The 15,703-nt window shown below is 31.5% G+C and overlaps 1 protein-coding gene across 2 annotated transcripts; it reads left to right on the forward strand.

Annotated features, from left to right (window-relative positions):
- The first annotated feature begins 962 nt into the window (after positions 1-962).
- On the forward strand, positions 963-6,572 carry LOC126771106 (repetitive organellar protein-like). 2 transcript variants are annotated; one of them, XM_050490833.1, is made up of 6 exons: positions 963-1,354; positions 1,669-1,830; positions 2,284-2,470; positions 3,211-3,330; positions 4,118-6,081; positions 6,303-6,572. In XM_050490833.1, exons 1-5 carry the CDS (start codon positions 1,130-1,132, stop codon positions 6,034-6,036), a joined length of 2,613 nt encoding a protein of 870 aa, XP_050346790.1. In that variant the 5' UTR covers positions 963-1,129; the 3' UTR covers positions 6,037-6,081; positions 6,303-6,572. The 2 variants fall into 2 exon arrangements, with proteins under 2 accessions (XP_050346790.1, XP_050346789.1); XM_050490832.1 differs by lacking the exon at positions 6,303-6,572 and having other exon boundaries at positions 4,118-6,289.
- Positions 6,573-15,703: the final 9,131 nt, after the last annotated feature.

The following is a 15,703-nucleotide window of genomic DNA, read 5'->3' on the forward strand; positions in this document are numbered from 1 at the left end:
ATTTTTTTCCTATATAATAAAATTAATTAAGTAGACACGAAATGCACACACAAAGGGTCAGAGGGATCATGAAGTTTATAAGCCAGCAAAGAGACAAACTACTGATTATAATCTTAATAATAATTTCCACAGTCTTTTTCAACTTCCTTCATTTTATAGTTTAACTAAAGCTTTGTGGAAAAAAATATGTAGCGATATGATATATATAGTTTTTGATTGTGCGATAAGGATCTTTTAGCAATTCAATGGCACTGACAGAGGGTCGTACCGGTCGTAGTAGTAGTTTAAGGGTTATCAGTTAATAAAATTACCTAACTTTTAGGCAATATATCAATGCTTTTTGTGGTGTTTTGTCTCATTGATTGAAATTGGTTATATAAATTAAATTATAAAGTAATCATATTTTTTAATATTGAATACCTTCTAACCAAACCAAATATCATTAACTATTATAAAATGAAGATGTCTGAAGATTAATTTATCTCTATTTTAAATAGAGATAAATTAATACATGAAATTGTTCAAATCACGAAAACCTTAAAGTACATTTCAGGTTATTTTGCTATAATTAAATTAAAATGTCGAATATTAAAATCTTCATTCTCATCATCTTCGCTATAATCTCCATCACTATACTTTACATAGACGTTAAAATTATCCAACAATAGTTTGTCTGTAATTGTTATTTTATTCTTCCCTGTTGTAACAATTTTAGTGGTTGATGTTTCAGATATTTTTCGTTAGTATGTAAGTAAACAAACACCCAAAGAACATAAAATATACTTATATTGTTTTTAATTAAGACCATCACATTATTATGGATGGGAAGTTAGGATTTCCAATTGGGTATGGTATCACTCATCTGTTGCCGCAGCTATCAAAATATAATATTTGACAAGATGTCGATATTAGTTCCAATTTTGGCCTCGCGTCAAAATTTCTCTGTCGGACTCGTAGACAGAGAAATTAAAGTTAAATAAGTTTCTCTGTCTACGGTCGGGCTAATATATTTATAATTTTACTTCTGCCATGTTTCTTGTTTGACAACTGTCATATGTCATTTTTCCTTAATTTTAATGTTGCTTGTTACTGCAAAATAAATCTTAAAGAAAATATATAAATAGTTATAATGCATCGAACTAAACACCATAAAATAAAACAAGAGATGCCGGAGACGTCCTCAACCAGGTCGAAAAACAATGAAGAACATGACCTAGCATATTATATTCACGATAGGGTTGAGTTGATGCATCAAGTATTTTCTATAATAAAACCAAAGGAATTGAAAGCAATGGCACCTGAATGTGTGCAAGACATTTCAATAGATGACTTACAGGAGCTTTGTACAGAGGAAGTAAGCCTAAATTTTCCTCTTACTACTTTTTATCATTATCGGTCGGAGTACATCCCTGCAAGGTCCGACTTCAAAAAAGGAGGTTTTATGTTCGACTATGTATTTTTTGTGTATGTTTACATATTTAACAAAAACCAATGATTTTAATTATATGAAATTATTTAACTTTGAATACATAAAAATGGATGTATGGTGCTGAATACTCACCGATTAGTCAATCTGACTAACTAATATAAATAAACTATCAAAATTACGCTCAAATTTTGTTAATTATTGTATTGTCACTGCTATCTGTAAGTTCCTATTTATTTTAGCTTTTAGGTATTAGCTCAAAACGTCTGTGTGCAATATTAGATGGAGCAGATCCACCTACAGACACTGAATCTTCAAGTTCAGAACCAATGGAGACCATCTCCCTTGACAGTATATCATCAGATGAAGAGATTTTAAGCCAACCCTGCACTAAAATTAAAAAGGTAAGAAAATAATACCAGAATTTTCAATTGGAATATATTTGTAATTGGGACCGCTTACTAAATGATCCTTAGTGTAAATCTATCAGTTTTCTCCCTTGTAACACCTCTCCCTTCAATTGAGGTCTCTCCACATATATTGATGGCTTATATTGGTCAGATGATGTTTATGTTTAATTCAATAAAACAAAGGTTTCAATGACTGTTCACATTTACTTGATTTGGATAATTCAACCCATTGCCTACCGATGATCAATATTGTGCAGTTTCCTGATTTGTTGTACGGTGCTGATCTTATGGGTAATCCTATCAATTGCTAATAATTTTTTTTGTTACCATGGTTTTACTACTCCTACATTGTCAGCTACTCTGTAACTAGTTTTTTAAATCTTGAATCCAAAGACAAAAATGTGTTTCTTTTGTATGAAAATAGTTCAAAAATGTATCTCACTACAGCACAAACACAGAAAGCACAAGTCAAAAGGCAAGCATAAACGCAAGAACAGCAACAGCAGTGATAAGGATAGGGAAATTGAAGATAGATCTAAAGCATCGAGAGCGGGTCTGACTGTGTTGGAGCTTCTTGAATTACAAGCCAGAGCTAGAGCTATTAGAGCTCAACTGCAACAAGACAATACCAATAGTACGTATTATTTGATATCAAATATATCTATATCAAAGCCAACCGTGCAGGAAATATTATAGTGCTTGTACATAAACAGGTGTACTTGGTAATATGGCTTTGTGCAAGCCCAGCTGTATAGGACATAACATTTTAGTGCTCGAGGTTGGTGGTGCATTGAAAATGTAAGGGGTAGTTAATATTTCTGACGGTGCCAATGTCTATAGTTGGTGATGACGACTTTTTTTATAATTTTTTTTATAGTATAAGTAGGTGGACAAGCATATAGGTCACCTGATGGTAAGCGGTCACCAACACCCATAGACATTGACATTGTTAGAAATGTGACACCACCCTTGGAAACTAAGATGTTATGTCCCTTTTGCCTGTAATTACACTGGTTCACTCACCCTTTAAACCAGATCACAACACCCAGAAGAGCTTGCATAAAGCCCTACTATCAGTAAACTTACTGTCAGGTGGCCCATTTGCCAAAGTTCCTACCTAATTGGTCCGATCTGGAAATCAAACCCAAGACCTTGAGACCTGATTTGTAATAATTAAAAAAAATTTTTTTTTATAAAATATTTATATAATTAATTATTTATGATTTAACTTTTAACTTGGTTTGTGTTACGACATAATGTTTCAAACTATTACTTATATTGATTTTAAGTTTAAGCCTTCAAAGTATTTTCTTTTTCTTTTGAAATATAACAGTTGTTTTGTTAATTATGTCTTTTATTTTTTAATGTCAACAGAACAAGAGACAGCCCCTGAAAAACATGATTCATCTGATGAAGTTGAAATTAAAGAGGAACCACCGGAAGTTGTGGAAATTAGCAGTGAGGATGAGAAACCTAAAATAGAAGGTCTAACTGGTAAAAAATCTTCCAATTATAAATTGTGCATTTTTTTATGAATGCTAAAATTATAAACATTATATAAAGATCACCTGGTGCCCAAGAATATTTACTACATAAGTAATTGTAATTAATATCAACCATGACAATATGATAAAGAAACAAGGTAGAGTATGGTTATTAAGTTTTTTTTTTATTTATAATAGGTAAGCAGATAGGCAAATATGCTAGCTGATGGTAATGATCACCTGAACACATTGGCACTGTAAGAAATATTAAGGATTCCTTATATAGTCATTGTGCCACCATCGTTAGGTACTAAAAATTATTGTCCCTTGGGCCTGTGATTACACTGGCTCACTCCTCCTTCAAACTGGAAATCAATAATAATTAGTACTGTTTAGTGGTGGAATAATAGATGAGTTGGTGGTAGGGCTTTGTGCAAGCTCGTCTGGGTAGGTACCACCCACTCATCAGATATTCTACCGCAAAACAGCAATACTTGATATTGTTGTGTTCCGGTTTGAAGGGTGAGTGAGCCAGTGTAATTACAGGCACAAGGGACATAAAATCTTAGTTCCCAAGGTTGGTGGCGCATTGGATATGTAAGCGATGGTTGACATTTCTTACAATGCCAATGTCTAAGAGCGTTGGTGACCACTTACCACCAGGTGGCCCATATGCTCGTCCGCCTTCCTATTCTATAAAAAAAAAAAAAAAACCCACTCGGGCTTGCACAAAGAACTACCATCAAGTCTGTAAGAAAACCTGTATGCCTGCTAAAAAAAAAATTTATATCTTTCAGCTATACCTCCTTCACCAAACATAGATGCTACATGTCTTATCGAAAAATCAGCTAGTGTAAAAAGAGTAAACAATTTAGTAATAACAGTACCACAGACAATTCCTTCACGAAGAATTAAATTGAATAGGAATAAAATAGTCCGTATTGCAACAGACAGCGATAAGGCAGATAGAGAGAAAGAAAAAAACTATACTAATAATATCTGTCAACAAACAGTTATTTCTAATGATCCTGTGGAAACATTGTCCGTACAATTTTCTAACGAAGAAAAAACCAAGACGGAACAAGATAAAAATCAAGTAAAACTAAAAAGAAAGCAGAAGAAGAAATCGAAAAAAAATGAGAAAGACGGAAGTGACCATGATGAAATAACGTTACAACTTTCGGACACAGAAAAAATGGATCTACTTGAAAACTTTAATAGGGAAGACTACGATAATTTCACGAGCTCTAGTTCAAAAGATTCTGAAAGTAGTTCTGAGGATGAATCTGTAAAAGACGTACTAAATAAAAATATAGAAACTGATAAGATCGACGAGATTACTACGAAAAATACAAACACAACTGAATTACTTTTAGATAATAACAAAACGTCGGAAAATATTAAAATATCAGACACTACTGCTAAAGAAAACCATTCAATGCAAGAAGTAAACTCGCAAACAACTGATGTTGTGAAAAATGTTGAACAAGAAGTCTATAGTCCGGAAAAAAACAATGCTGAGGATAATGTCGAAAAAGTCACAATTTTGTCTAATAAAGAAAACCTAACAAATGATTGTAATTTAGAAGACCATGCCAAAATTATTAAAATTGGCGAAGATACGGCAATAACTCTGCAAAATGAAGGAAGTATAAATGAAAATGTAAACTTAAATATAGTTAACACTCAGGAAAATAATAACGAAGGACAGATTGAAGAAGGTGAAATAATAAGTAAGAATGAATTAAATGAGGAATTATCTGATGGCGAAATTTCCGATAAAAATTGTACAAAAGTTGATCCGGGTGATGCGTCGAGTAAAGTAGTCTATATATCGGATGAAGAAATGAATTATGCCAAAACTACAAAAAACAAAAAAAAAGAAAAGAAATCGAAGAAACAAAAAAAATCAAAGAAAAAGGATTTTCGTGAAAGTGGCAATCAGAACTTCTTTGAAATCAATGAATCAAAAAATGAAAATTCTGAAACAGAAAAAATAAATGTTGACCATCAAACCACAGAAACGAAAATTGAGGGTCAACCTGATAATATACTTACAATAGACGTCGACGATGACGATATATTTGAAATTTTCGAACTATCCGATGAATCGTCTGATGTAGAAGGAGATTCAGTATTATCAAAAGAGCCAACAGCTGCTGAAATAGCGGCGCTTTCCGCTAAAATTGACGAAATACATAACGAAGACATCGTGATAAACAAAAAAGATACATTTGTATCAGTAGATGGTAATAACGAAGAAGAAAATATATCCTGGCGAGATAGGTACTTAGATAGCAAGAAAGTGAAAAGGGTTTTAACAACATCCAACATTCTAAATGCTCTGAGAAAGAAAAACAAGGATATTAAGAAAATGTTAGAAGCAACCAAGAATGTTACCGAAGGCATAAGTCCTAAAGTATGTGAATCAAATGTTGTGGTTGAAGGCTCTATTGAACATTTCAAAACATTAGAAGGATCTACCAAGTATGTAGACCCCATAGAGACAGATAAAGAGGAAAAAGAACAAAATGAAGGAAATAGTGATAACAAAATAGTGAGTAAGGAGATGGAAAAAAATGCTAAGCTCTTATTGAAAATGTATAAAAAGTTACTAAAGTATAATGATATTAACAAACAGAAAGATCCTAATAAAAAGAAGAAAAAGAAGCAAAAGAGGAATAAAGATAAGGAAAAAGTTAAGACATCGCAATAGGCGTTGTCATAATGTAATGTAATTGTTTAAGTATATAAAAATAAAGTTTAAGCTGGTCAGAAATAAGACACCGTTGTCAATATAATGTTATTTATTCTCCGATATAATCTTAATACAAAAAAATAATTAATTTGCTAGTTTCCCCATTTTCCTAAAAACCGCTACCATGACAGTTTTCCTCTTCCATAATGACAGTTAATGGCCAATTTTATTACCAGTTATATCCAAACAAACGATACAGACAATCAATAAAGTATTAACAAAAGTAATAAAAATAATAAATATATAATTATGTACAAATTATTTTAAACATTATAATTGAGATTGTAAAATAAGTACAGCCTGCATTTTTTTGTTTACGCATTGTTGTACAGTTCTTTTTTCCTTTTCTTCGAATCCATAATGAATATCATAGATTATTCCAGATCTTGACAAATGATAACGCGTCAATTCTATGTCAAAGTTGTTTATAGTCTTTACTCTCATGTGGTTGGAATAGTACAATAGTATTAAATATAACGAGTATGAGGATTGTTTTATTTTATCGATTGTATGCTTTGTAGTTGCGACCTCAGAAATAAAAATGTATTGTTAAAATACGTCAACAAAATTTATGCATTATTGTGCACTTATTGGTGACTTTATCTCTATTTTTTTATATACGTAAGAGTATATATAATTTTAAAGTAAATTAAAAAAAACAGCAAATGTATTTATATTCCTTGCTAAGTTTCATAGTCAGCCGAGCTGCCACTTAGTAGTTAAATTTGTTATAAAATATTAGAAAACTAATAAAGTTGAACAAAGAGACGGGAAAATAAAGTAGACAGGCCTATTCTGTTATGGAGGCCCGCATAGGCGTGCCGGCCGTTAGAACTGATGTTCTAACTACCGTGATCGGTAGCATGCGAAAGCGATCCCGTGGCGCTCCTCGTTAAGACGGAAAGGGTACCGCTGGTTTTTTAGTTTGTATTCCGATGTTCGGGCCGCACTCGGCGCTTGGACAACGGCGAGCCCCACACGCGTTACGCGTTTTTACAGCGATAAAAAAGGCCTATTCTGCAAGAACTAATTCGAAACTCCGCAGAAAACTGTTGTTAAATGTCAGACATTGATATGCGATATTTACCATAATAGAATACTCTCATTTAAATAGTATATCATACCATAAGTCGGTTGTCAATATTTCACGGGTGAGTAATGAAGTGAGTTCTTACAAATAAACAAAATGATAAAGTGCTGTCCTTCGCTTTTACTGTCAAAGTTGCTAGATTTTGCTGATCTTATACAAACCAAGTAATGTAAAAGAAGTCTTAAGTGATATTGTGTAAGTTGAGGGATAATGGGCCTCTATAACCCTCGCCGGGTCGTTAGTGTCATTGTTTACGCGAACCTAATTTCGTTTTGTTCAGCTGAGCAACTTGTATCAAGAGATTGGATGAAATGGTGTGAGACAATTCGAATTTACGATATATCGACTATAAATAGTTGTATATATCTTGAGTCAATTAAATAACGCTAAAGTATATAAACTTAAATGTTATTGTTATGTTTTATTAGTTTTTTTTGTAATTAAAGTTCTTGTATCGACGATTAAGCATGTATGTTTTTTGTTTATCCTCATTATATTTATACTAATATTATAAAGAGATAAAAGTTTGTGAGGTTGTAGGGGGTAATCTCTGGATCTACTGAATCGATTTTGAAAATTCCTTTAATAATAGAAACCCACATTATTTGTGAGTGTCATAGGCTATATATTAAAACGACAAATGAAGACTTTTTCGTGGTAGTCGGATTTGGAAAGTAAGTCGGAGGAAACGGTCGAACGAAAACGTTTCTAACGCTGCCTTAACGACGAAAGATATATGATTGAATATTAGAGAATATGTACATGTCTGTTTGTCCTGAGTCCGAGTGTAATTATCTATGTATTTACAAAAGAAAAGTAGTATATGTAGTATATTAGCTGTCTGGTTTCCATAGCACAAGCTTTGTACAAGCTTAATTTTGAATTAGATGGCCGTGTGTGAAAAATGTCCCAGTATATTATTTAAAAGTTGTAGAGCTTGATAATGCCTATAAAAAAGTCAGCGACAACATATGTCTAACTGTTTGCTATATTTAAGTCAAAAAAGTAGTTTTTATATTAAAAAAATAATTTAAATCGTTAGGTCATGTTTGTTGGTCATATTATCAACAATTATGAATTATTATCAAAATAAGTAAACTTATCGTCTCATGAGTTTAAAACAAAAGGCTTTTTGGCAGTCAGGAAATAAATCATAGCATTCAGTACTAACCGAACCACAATTATAATTTCATTACAAGTAAAAATGTTTACCGTCCAACGAAGTAAGCATAGGTCAGCTAGTATATATATATATATATATATATATATATATATATATATATATATATATATATATATAAAGCCAGTGATAACTTACTCGTATCTAGCCAATACTAATGTTACTTATTTATTTTTATTTATTTACACAATTGTTTTTCTTATATATTCTTTCAAGCGTATAATTTACAAGAACTTCATGCTTGTCACATCAATAGTCTAAATGATGAAATGCAAAGCGCAGCTATTTATATAATAATATTATATACTAAAACTTTCTTGAAATGCGCTGTATCTTTTAGTTGTTTTCCAGTTAGGCATTATAACAAAAAGTCTCGTACAACATTCATTCCCTAAATATCGTCCCCCCAAATTTCCAACGCAGGCGGAGCTGGCACCGAAAACTAGTATTTCATTTACAAAAATTGTTTTCTTGCGTTAATTTCTTGATATTCAAGGGAAATATAATGAATAGCACTTTAGCCTTTAAATAATCCGTTTATCTGTTTTAATATAATTGTAGCTATAAAACAATGTAACGCATTTTAAGAAAACAAGAATATAATTAATAGTTCAAAAGCGGTATACTTAACTGGAGCAATGAATTCAATGCATAAATCTCATTTGCATTTCATACTACCTAAAACAAAGTGAATATTTACTTTGTACCTAATTACAATTCGGAAGTGGCAGAATTTACTAGAATTTACATTCGCTGCCTGCACGTTAAGATAATTTTAATCTGTTCCATTTAGGGATTTATAAATTTTCAGATTTACAAATTTTAAAGTAGGCATAGGCTGTTTTTGTAGCCCTTATCCCTATTAACTCGGACGTACGAACATTCATAGTCGTCTATTCTTAACATTGCTTAACTTTGTTTAGGCAATCTTATGAAAATATCAAAATTTAAAATAAACGATTAATTTCGAAACAGATCATTGGTTTCAATAAACATATTTGATTATTATTTTGAATAAATATGATCCATTTTAAAAGGAAGAATATTTGATGCAAAACATTTTCTCGTAGTTTTTTTTTATTTAGATATTTCCAATAGTCACTAGTCTAATATCTCTTAATATTCTACATACTTACCTACTTATTACTGTAAGAGTAACCGGCCTACTGTAACTGGCCCACACAGGTTTCTGGCGTACTATCAAATTATGTATAATATGTTAAGAATTATTATTAAAAAGTACTAAATTGGTTATGGTTTCATCTTAATATCTTTGATTAGATTTTCGATTAGTCTATGCCGATAACTCTGTGACAATTAACACGTAAATAGTGGATAGTTAAATAAATAGGACAAAGAACATACACCTAGTGACAATAGACAATCAAAGACATAAAAATGATTCCATAGACAATTATAAATTTTGACAACTAGTTAAAAAAAATCTAAGTCTTTCTATATGATGTACTCGTATATATAATATTAGAATGGTTAGATGTTGATGCATTATTAGTGAAACTGCTTGACCAGTTGACGTCATATATAGTCACACAATAATATACTGTTTTGCTGAGATTATGACAAATATCTTGTTAGATCAGTATCAGTAATAGCCGACGCTGCGGTCTAGATATTAATACATTTTATTATTCTAATATAATATAATGAAAAGCGCTTTTTTTCTGCGTTTTTGTCATGGGAGTTACGAAAATTTCAAATATGCACAATAAATAACAGGACTGCTTGTGATCGAGTTTCGTTTGCTTTGAAAACTTAATACCGAAAACATTTTTATTTACCGTATTAAGTACTTACTCTACTACGTAGGGTTACTTATAAAATATTTTTGTGTCTTATTACAATTATTATTAATTCCTACTACTACTTTTCTTTTAATGTTATAAGATGATATATGATAACGACCTATTTACGAACCTGTTATCGACATTACCCTTCCGAATTCAGCCACGAGTTTCTGATTTTATCGAAATAGAAATGAATTTCATTTTTATCTTCAACAGTCGGTTCTAACAATTTAATATTTTGAACAGTTTGTAGAAGTATTCCTAGTCTTTTCAAAATATTCGAAAAATATATTTTGTTTGATTAGCTCAGTTTTAATATTGTTATTGAATTGGTTTGAAATAAAAGGATTTTTTTTTATTTTTATTTTATTTATTTATAAGATTCCTTAAGTAAATTACGATTGTAATGAGTTTTTATTTGTTTTAAAAAAAGAACATTTTTTTATATAACTTATTATGATTACATAGACACAACACTTATTAAATTATATTGTAAATGGTTTTACAAAGTTTAAAACTATTTCATTTTCTTTTATTGGTCTACTAGTCCTAAACATTTTGAATATATTATATTCGTAATTGATATTAAGAAGGTTGTGTGACTGATAACAATGTTGTACACAGTTTAAAATAAATCTACTTATTTAGTTTCAATTTCAAAACACTTATATATTTAATTATAATTGTAACGTACAACAGCACCAACTAACTTACGTAGACTGGACCCAGTACGTGTCTTCGGCCCTCCTATTTATACGTCTTCCATAGGTTACCAGCTGCTGAAGGAACCAGGGTGTGTCGTCCACAGTTATATATGATGATAGAACTCACAGAAAACACAGATTACAGTTTTATCAAGAGCACGTAAAATATCGGTCGGTCAGTTCGTATATCGATGAGAAGACAATAGTTAAACGCATGTGGCGCTGCAGTCGCGCGTCTAACCAATAGGAAAAACTTTCCTATTGGTTAGACGCCTATTCGGTTTTCTCTATTATGACTGAAGAAAGTACTCAAACTCATCCCAAAAAAGAAATAAATATTATAATCAAAGGATAATAAAATTGCTAAAGTGAATGAAATTATTTTCTAACAAGGCGAAATATAGGCGAAATATATGTTTTCATATAATATATATACGTTAATAATAGAGAGTAGATTACGGATAGTCCAATATAGGCTTATATAGCTTCAAAAATAACTGAAGTTCAAACATAGAATATAAGTACATACTTTAGTACATTTTGGTACCGCTATCTATTTAATTCACATAAGGTATGCATACGCGCATATGTTACGGAACTTATGTTTTAAGTAATTATAGCTTAAGTTTTGCTATGATAGCAACATCTGAAAATTAAAAAATCTAAAAAGGTATGTTATAAATACATAAATCCAAAAATCTTACGTCGATTCGAAGTAGATTAAAAACTACAACTAGTTCGATAGATATAGATTCTACTGAGGAAAACCGGCAAGAAACACTTTTTTTAGTTTTTAAGAATTATTATTTACCCTGCATCAATTTCGATTATTTATTTATTTAGTTTATTTAAACGAATGCTAATTCAATGCTTTTCATCATCTAAAAAGTGTGTTATAAATCATTTATTATTAAAATTTCAATTTACTAACACCAATAAACTACCAATATGTTAACAAAAGCGTATTGTGATTTTGATATTACTACGATACGTTGCATAACATCGTAGCGGTTCGGTTCCGATCCAGTTACGGTACAGCTGAGGTTTAGTTTTATGAGCAATAGTCGAAGTTGGATTGGAATCGAACCCTTAACGTATCGTAACAACGTTGAACGTTGTAAATTAGAAGAATGGGTCTCTTGTGCCATAAATGTACTCAAGAATAAAGTTAAAGACTTGAAAAATAATCGGCACATTTAGACCATTTGACTAAATTTAAACTAACTATAGGACCCTAAAAGCTTTGTCGATGTTTCTATTTAATCATCGCCAAAAATACTCCTAATATTTAATATAACAAAAAAACGAATACCTACATTTTTAAATATTCAAATTTTAATCTTTTATTCATCTTGATGAAAAGTCATTGACAGTGTAAGAACTAAGTGTAAAACTAAAGTATTAAAACCAGTTCTTAAACCGAATGTATTTAAGATGCTATATCCATTGTGTCTGTATTTGCACTGACCCAAACAACCAAACTGGACTGCGACACTAAAAAGTACAGTTTCCCGCAATTATTGACGAGTGAGTGGTATCTACCCTACGACTTTTAATTTTTAGTTTACTAATGTTATTGATAAAGTCAATGATAAAATTTTATTCAATGTATAAGCGAAACACTTATTCGCTGTCAAAATTTTACTATCTTTTCGCAAATAAATACATGAGACCTAAAAAGAACCGCCGAAAAATGTGAAAAAATAGTGTATACGTACTGTCGCAGACATATAAACTAGTTAAAAAATAGTAATTGTCTATGGAATCACTTTAATGTCTTTCATTAGTCTAGTCAAAAATATAGATTATTTCTTATTTTGACAGTTCAGGTTATGTATGAGTAGGATATAGGTCGATAACCTTAGTGATTGATATGTATATAGAGTACTATTTCCGCCTATGGTTTCGACCGGGTGTGAGCGAGAGGGAGATATTTAAGGTAACATGTGTCCCTTTCTGCACCCCTGACAACATGTATGCAAAATTTCATGATGATCGGTTGAGTACTTAAGACGTGAAAAAAGAGCGTAACTTACTTTTGCATTTATGATATTAGTAAGGATTAAGAGATATACAAAATTAAGTCAGATGTGACAGTACTACAACAGGATAATTATAAGAATTTTGTTACCTATTTTGTGACTTCCTTGTTACAACGTATAATTAGTATGTAATGAATGTTAGCACTCGTTGCTGTTTCAACACCCTTGCATGAATGCAAGTTGTTTTTACATGAAAGTTTAAGTATCAAAACGTGATGAGCCAGACACGCGTCTAGGCTATTGTAAGGAGCTGTATTGTTACATCAGTATGTTTGTTATACCTCAGGAATGTCGCTTCCACAAAGTCGCGTTTAAACTGGAGACTTATTAAAAGAGTGCCGCTCTTTGCAAGGATTTCTCATTTAACTTGAAATTCTTGTTTTCAAAGCGTCGGCCGTGCCATTAAATTGATGTTTCATGGGGCTTTAAAGTGCAGTCTGGTTGTAATGAAAGTTGTGGTTTTTGTCTTTAGAAATAGGTATTGTCCTTTGTAGCGTTTATTATAAATTCTTTGACGGCATTTTCAGAATATAAGAGTTTAGATTTTCTTCGTACAAATTTTCGCTTAGATTTAAGTAAATACTTTTGAATTAAATGAAAATATCATAAGCCATTTTAATATGTTTTAGATTAAAAATAAATGTTTATCCTTATTTAAAGTATTTTTTTTTCTGTAGGTTTTTTTTAAAGAAACTTATTGAGTTTTTTAGTATTAACAAAGTAAAAAGGAATAAAATTTATATTTAGTAGTATTTTATTTATCCCCTGCTAGCCACTTGCGTATATCGTCACTCCACCTAGCTGGAGGGCGTCCTACGCTACGTTCGCCAAGGCGTGGTCTCCAGCCACGTCGACACCAACGGTTGTCGGTTTTGTGACATATGTGATAAGCCCAGTTTTATTCAATTACTTTTCATGATTTTTTTTTTAAATCATTTTTATAAATTGTATGCGATTTGCTCATATAAAAATGTAGAAAAAATATTTTCTTAACAAAAAATAAATATTTTTTACCAAGTTTTAAATGACTCTGTTTCATGGCTAGTTTCTAGTTTATTTAAAAATCCCTCTGTTTTATCATTCATACGAATTTCCTTATACAGTATTTTGTCTATATTGAATATTATCTCTTGTAGGAAAACATTTAAAATATAATCTTATTGCCTTTTTCATATAATATGAACAAATTGAATGAAGTCAATTATAAATAAATAACAGGCAACTAATTATAACGATAGCATCATTTAATTATAATCATTATATTAATTATAATATACCATTACGATTAATTTATGTTTAACATACATACCTTTCGAGCGTAATTAAAATTGAAGTAAATAAAAAAAAAAAGATTTCATTTGTAAAACCGAAGTTTATGTAAACTAAATAAATACTACGTGTATTTATTCCTCATTAAATATGCTTTATGCATCCATAAAATTATTTTGTAACGAGAAGAATTATGGAATAATTTAATGTTTATGTTACGTCAATATGTAAATATTTCACCTGTGAAAATTTATATTTGGTAGTAGGGCTTTTTTCAAGCCAGTCCGGCCAGCCAGGCGGTAGGTGCCGCCCAACCATCGCATTTTCTACCACCAAATAGTGATATTTAGTATTGTGGTGTGGTTTAAAGGTTGAAGAGCCAGTGTACCAGGTGAACTATACAGACCGGTAACAGAATACTATCGTAATTAGTAATTATGTTTTCTTGTACAAAATATTACTAAATATCCTAAAAAGATGATCTTCAAGCGCGAGCGCTAAAATTCGGAGGAAAGAACTCAAATGTCATCCACGCCTAAAAAAATCCAAAGAAGTTACTAACTCAATTTGCATTCGAATGAGAAATAAAAAATAGGCAATTGTGCTAAGGCGACTTGGAGATTCAGTTAGTAACGAGACCAAGGAATAAAAAATTACAATATACGTTTCGTTTACAGTATAACATTCAAAGGTTTTAATTCAAATAATAAATAGGTAAGTGGGTTACTGGATAGTAAGTGGTCACCACCTATAAACGTTGGCGCTTTAAGAAATATTAACTGCTGAATGAAATGTAGAGATATATTATATAGATGCAGAAGTGTATTGATGATAAATTCTTTGACAGTCACAACGACTTGTCCTTACCAATTGATTCTTAACCAAAAGTATTATAAAATCTTTACGCATTTTTTTAAATTACAAAATACTGAATATGAAATGATACATAATGTAAATAGTGCTGGGTAGGAGCCACAACAGAAATTACAACCACGACCAGTTATCAAATACTAAGAAGTACTAATGATAATGTCCGTGACCGATTTCGGCCACGGCGGCCAATCTCAAGAGAGATTAGCCAACTACGTAGGAGATATTATAGTGCACAAGTGTGTGCGCAAACACAGGTGCACTCACTATTCCCTAAGTCTCATAATCCGATGGGACGGCAATCCGACACGACCGGAAAGAGTTCAGGCGCAGGACCAACGACTTTACGTACTTTCCGAGGCACGGGAGTGAACACACTTCCAACTTCCAGAGTCCGGGCTGCTATTGAGAATTTTCTGAGAAAAACTCCCAATAACTTTTTATTGGCCCGACCTGGGAATTGAACCCTGGACCTCCGGGTCTGCGGCTTTACATCAAGCCACTAGAACAACGAGGTAGTCAACTAAGAAGTACAGTCGTTATAATAATTTGTACTTGAGATAAGCCAGGCGAAAGAGACTTTTCACGAACAGCCAGAAGATCACACATACACACGCTTACAACATACACACTTTCAAATTAAATAAACTTGAATGTAATTTGTG

This window comes from Nymphalis io, chromosome 10 (genome assembly GCF_905147045.1).
Source record: "Nymphalis io chromosome 10, ilAglIoxx1.1, whole genome shotgun sequence".
Classification (NCBI taxonomy): Eukaryota; Metazoa; Arthropoda; class Insecta; order Lepidoptera; family Nymphalidae; genus Nymphalis; species Nymphalis io.

Bases quoted from the DNA above. Each gene is read 5' to 3' on its own strand.
- LOC126771106 (XM_050490833.1), top strand. From the start codon at position 1,130: ATGCATCGAACTAAACACCATAAAATAAAACAAGAGATGCCGGAGACG. The intron at 1,831-2,283 runs GTAAGAAAATAA...ATCTCACTACAG, and splicing joins CCTGCACTAAAATTAAAAAG to CACAAACACAGAAAGCACAA. The intron at 3,331-4,117 runs GTAAAAAATCTT...TATATCTTTCAG, and splicing joins TAAAATAGAAGGTCTAACTG to CTATACCTCCTTCACCAAAC.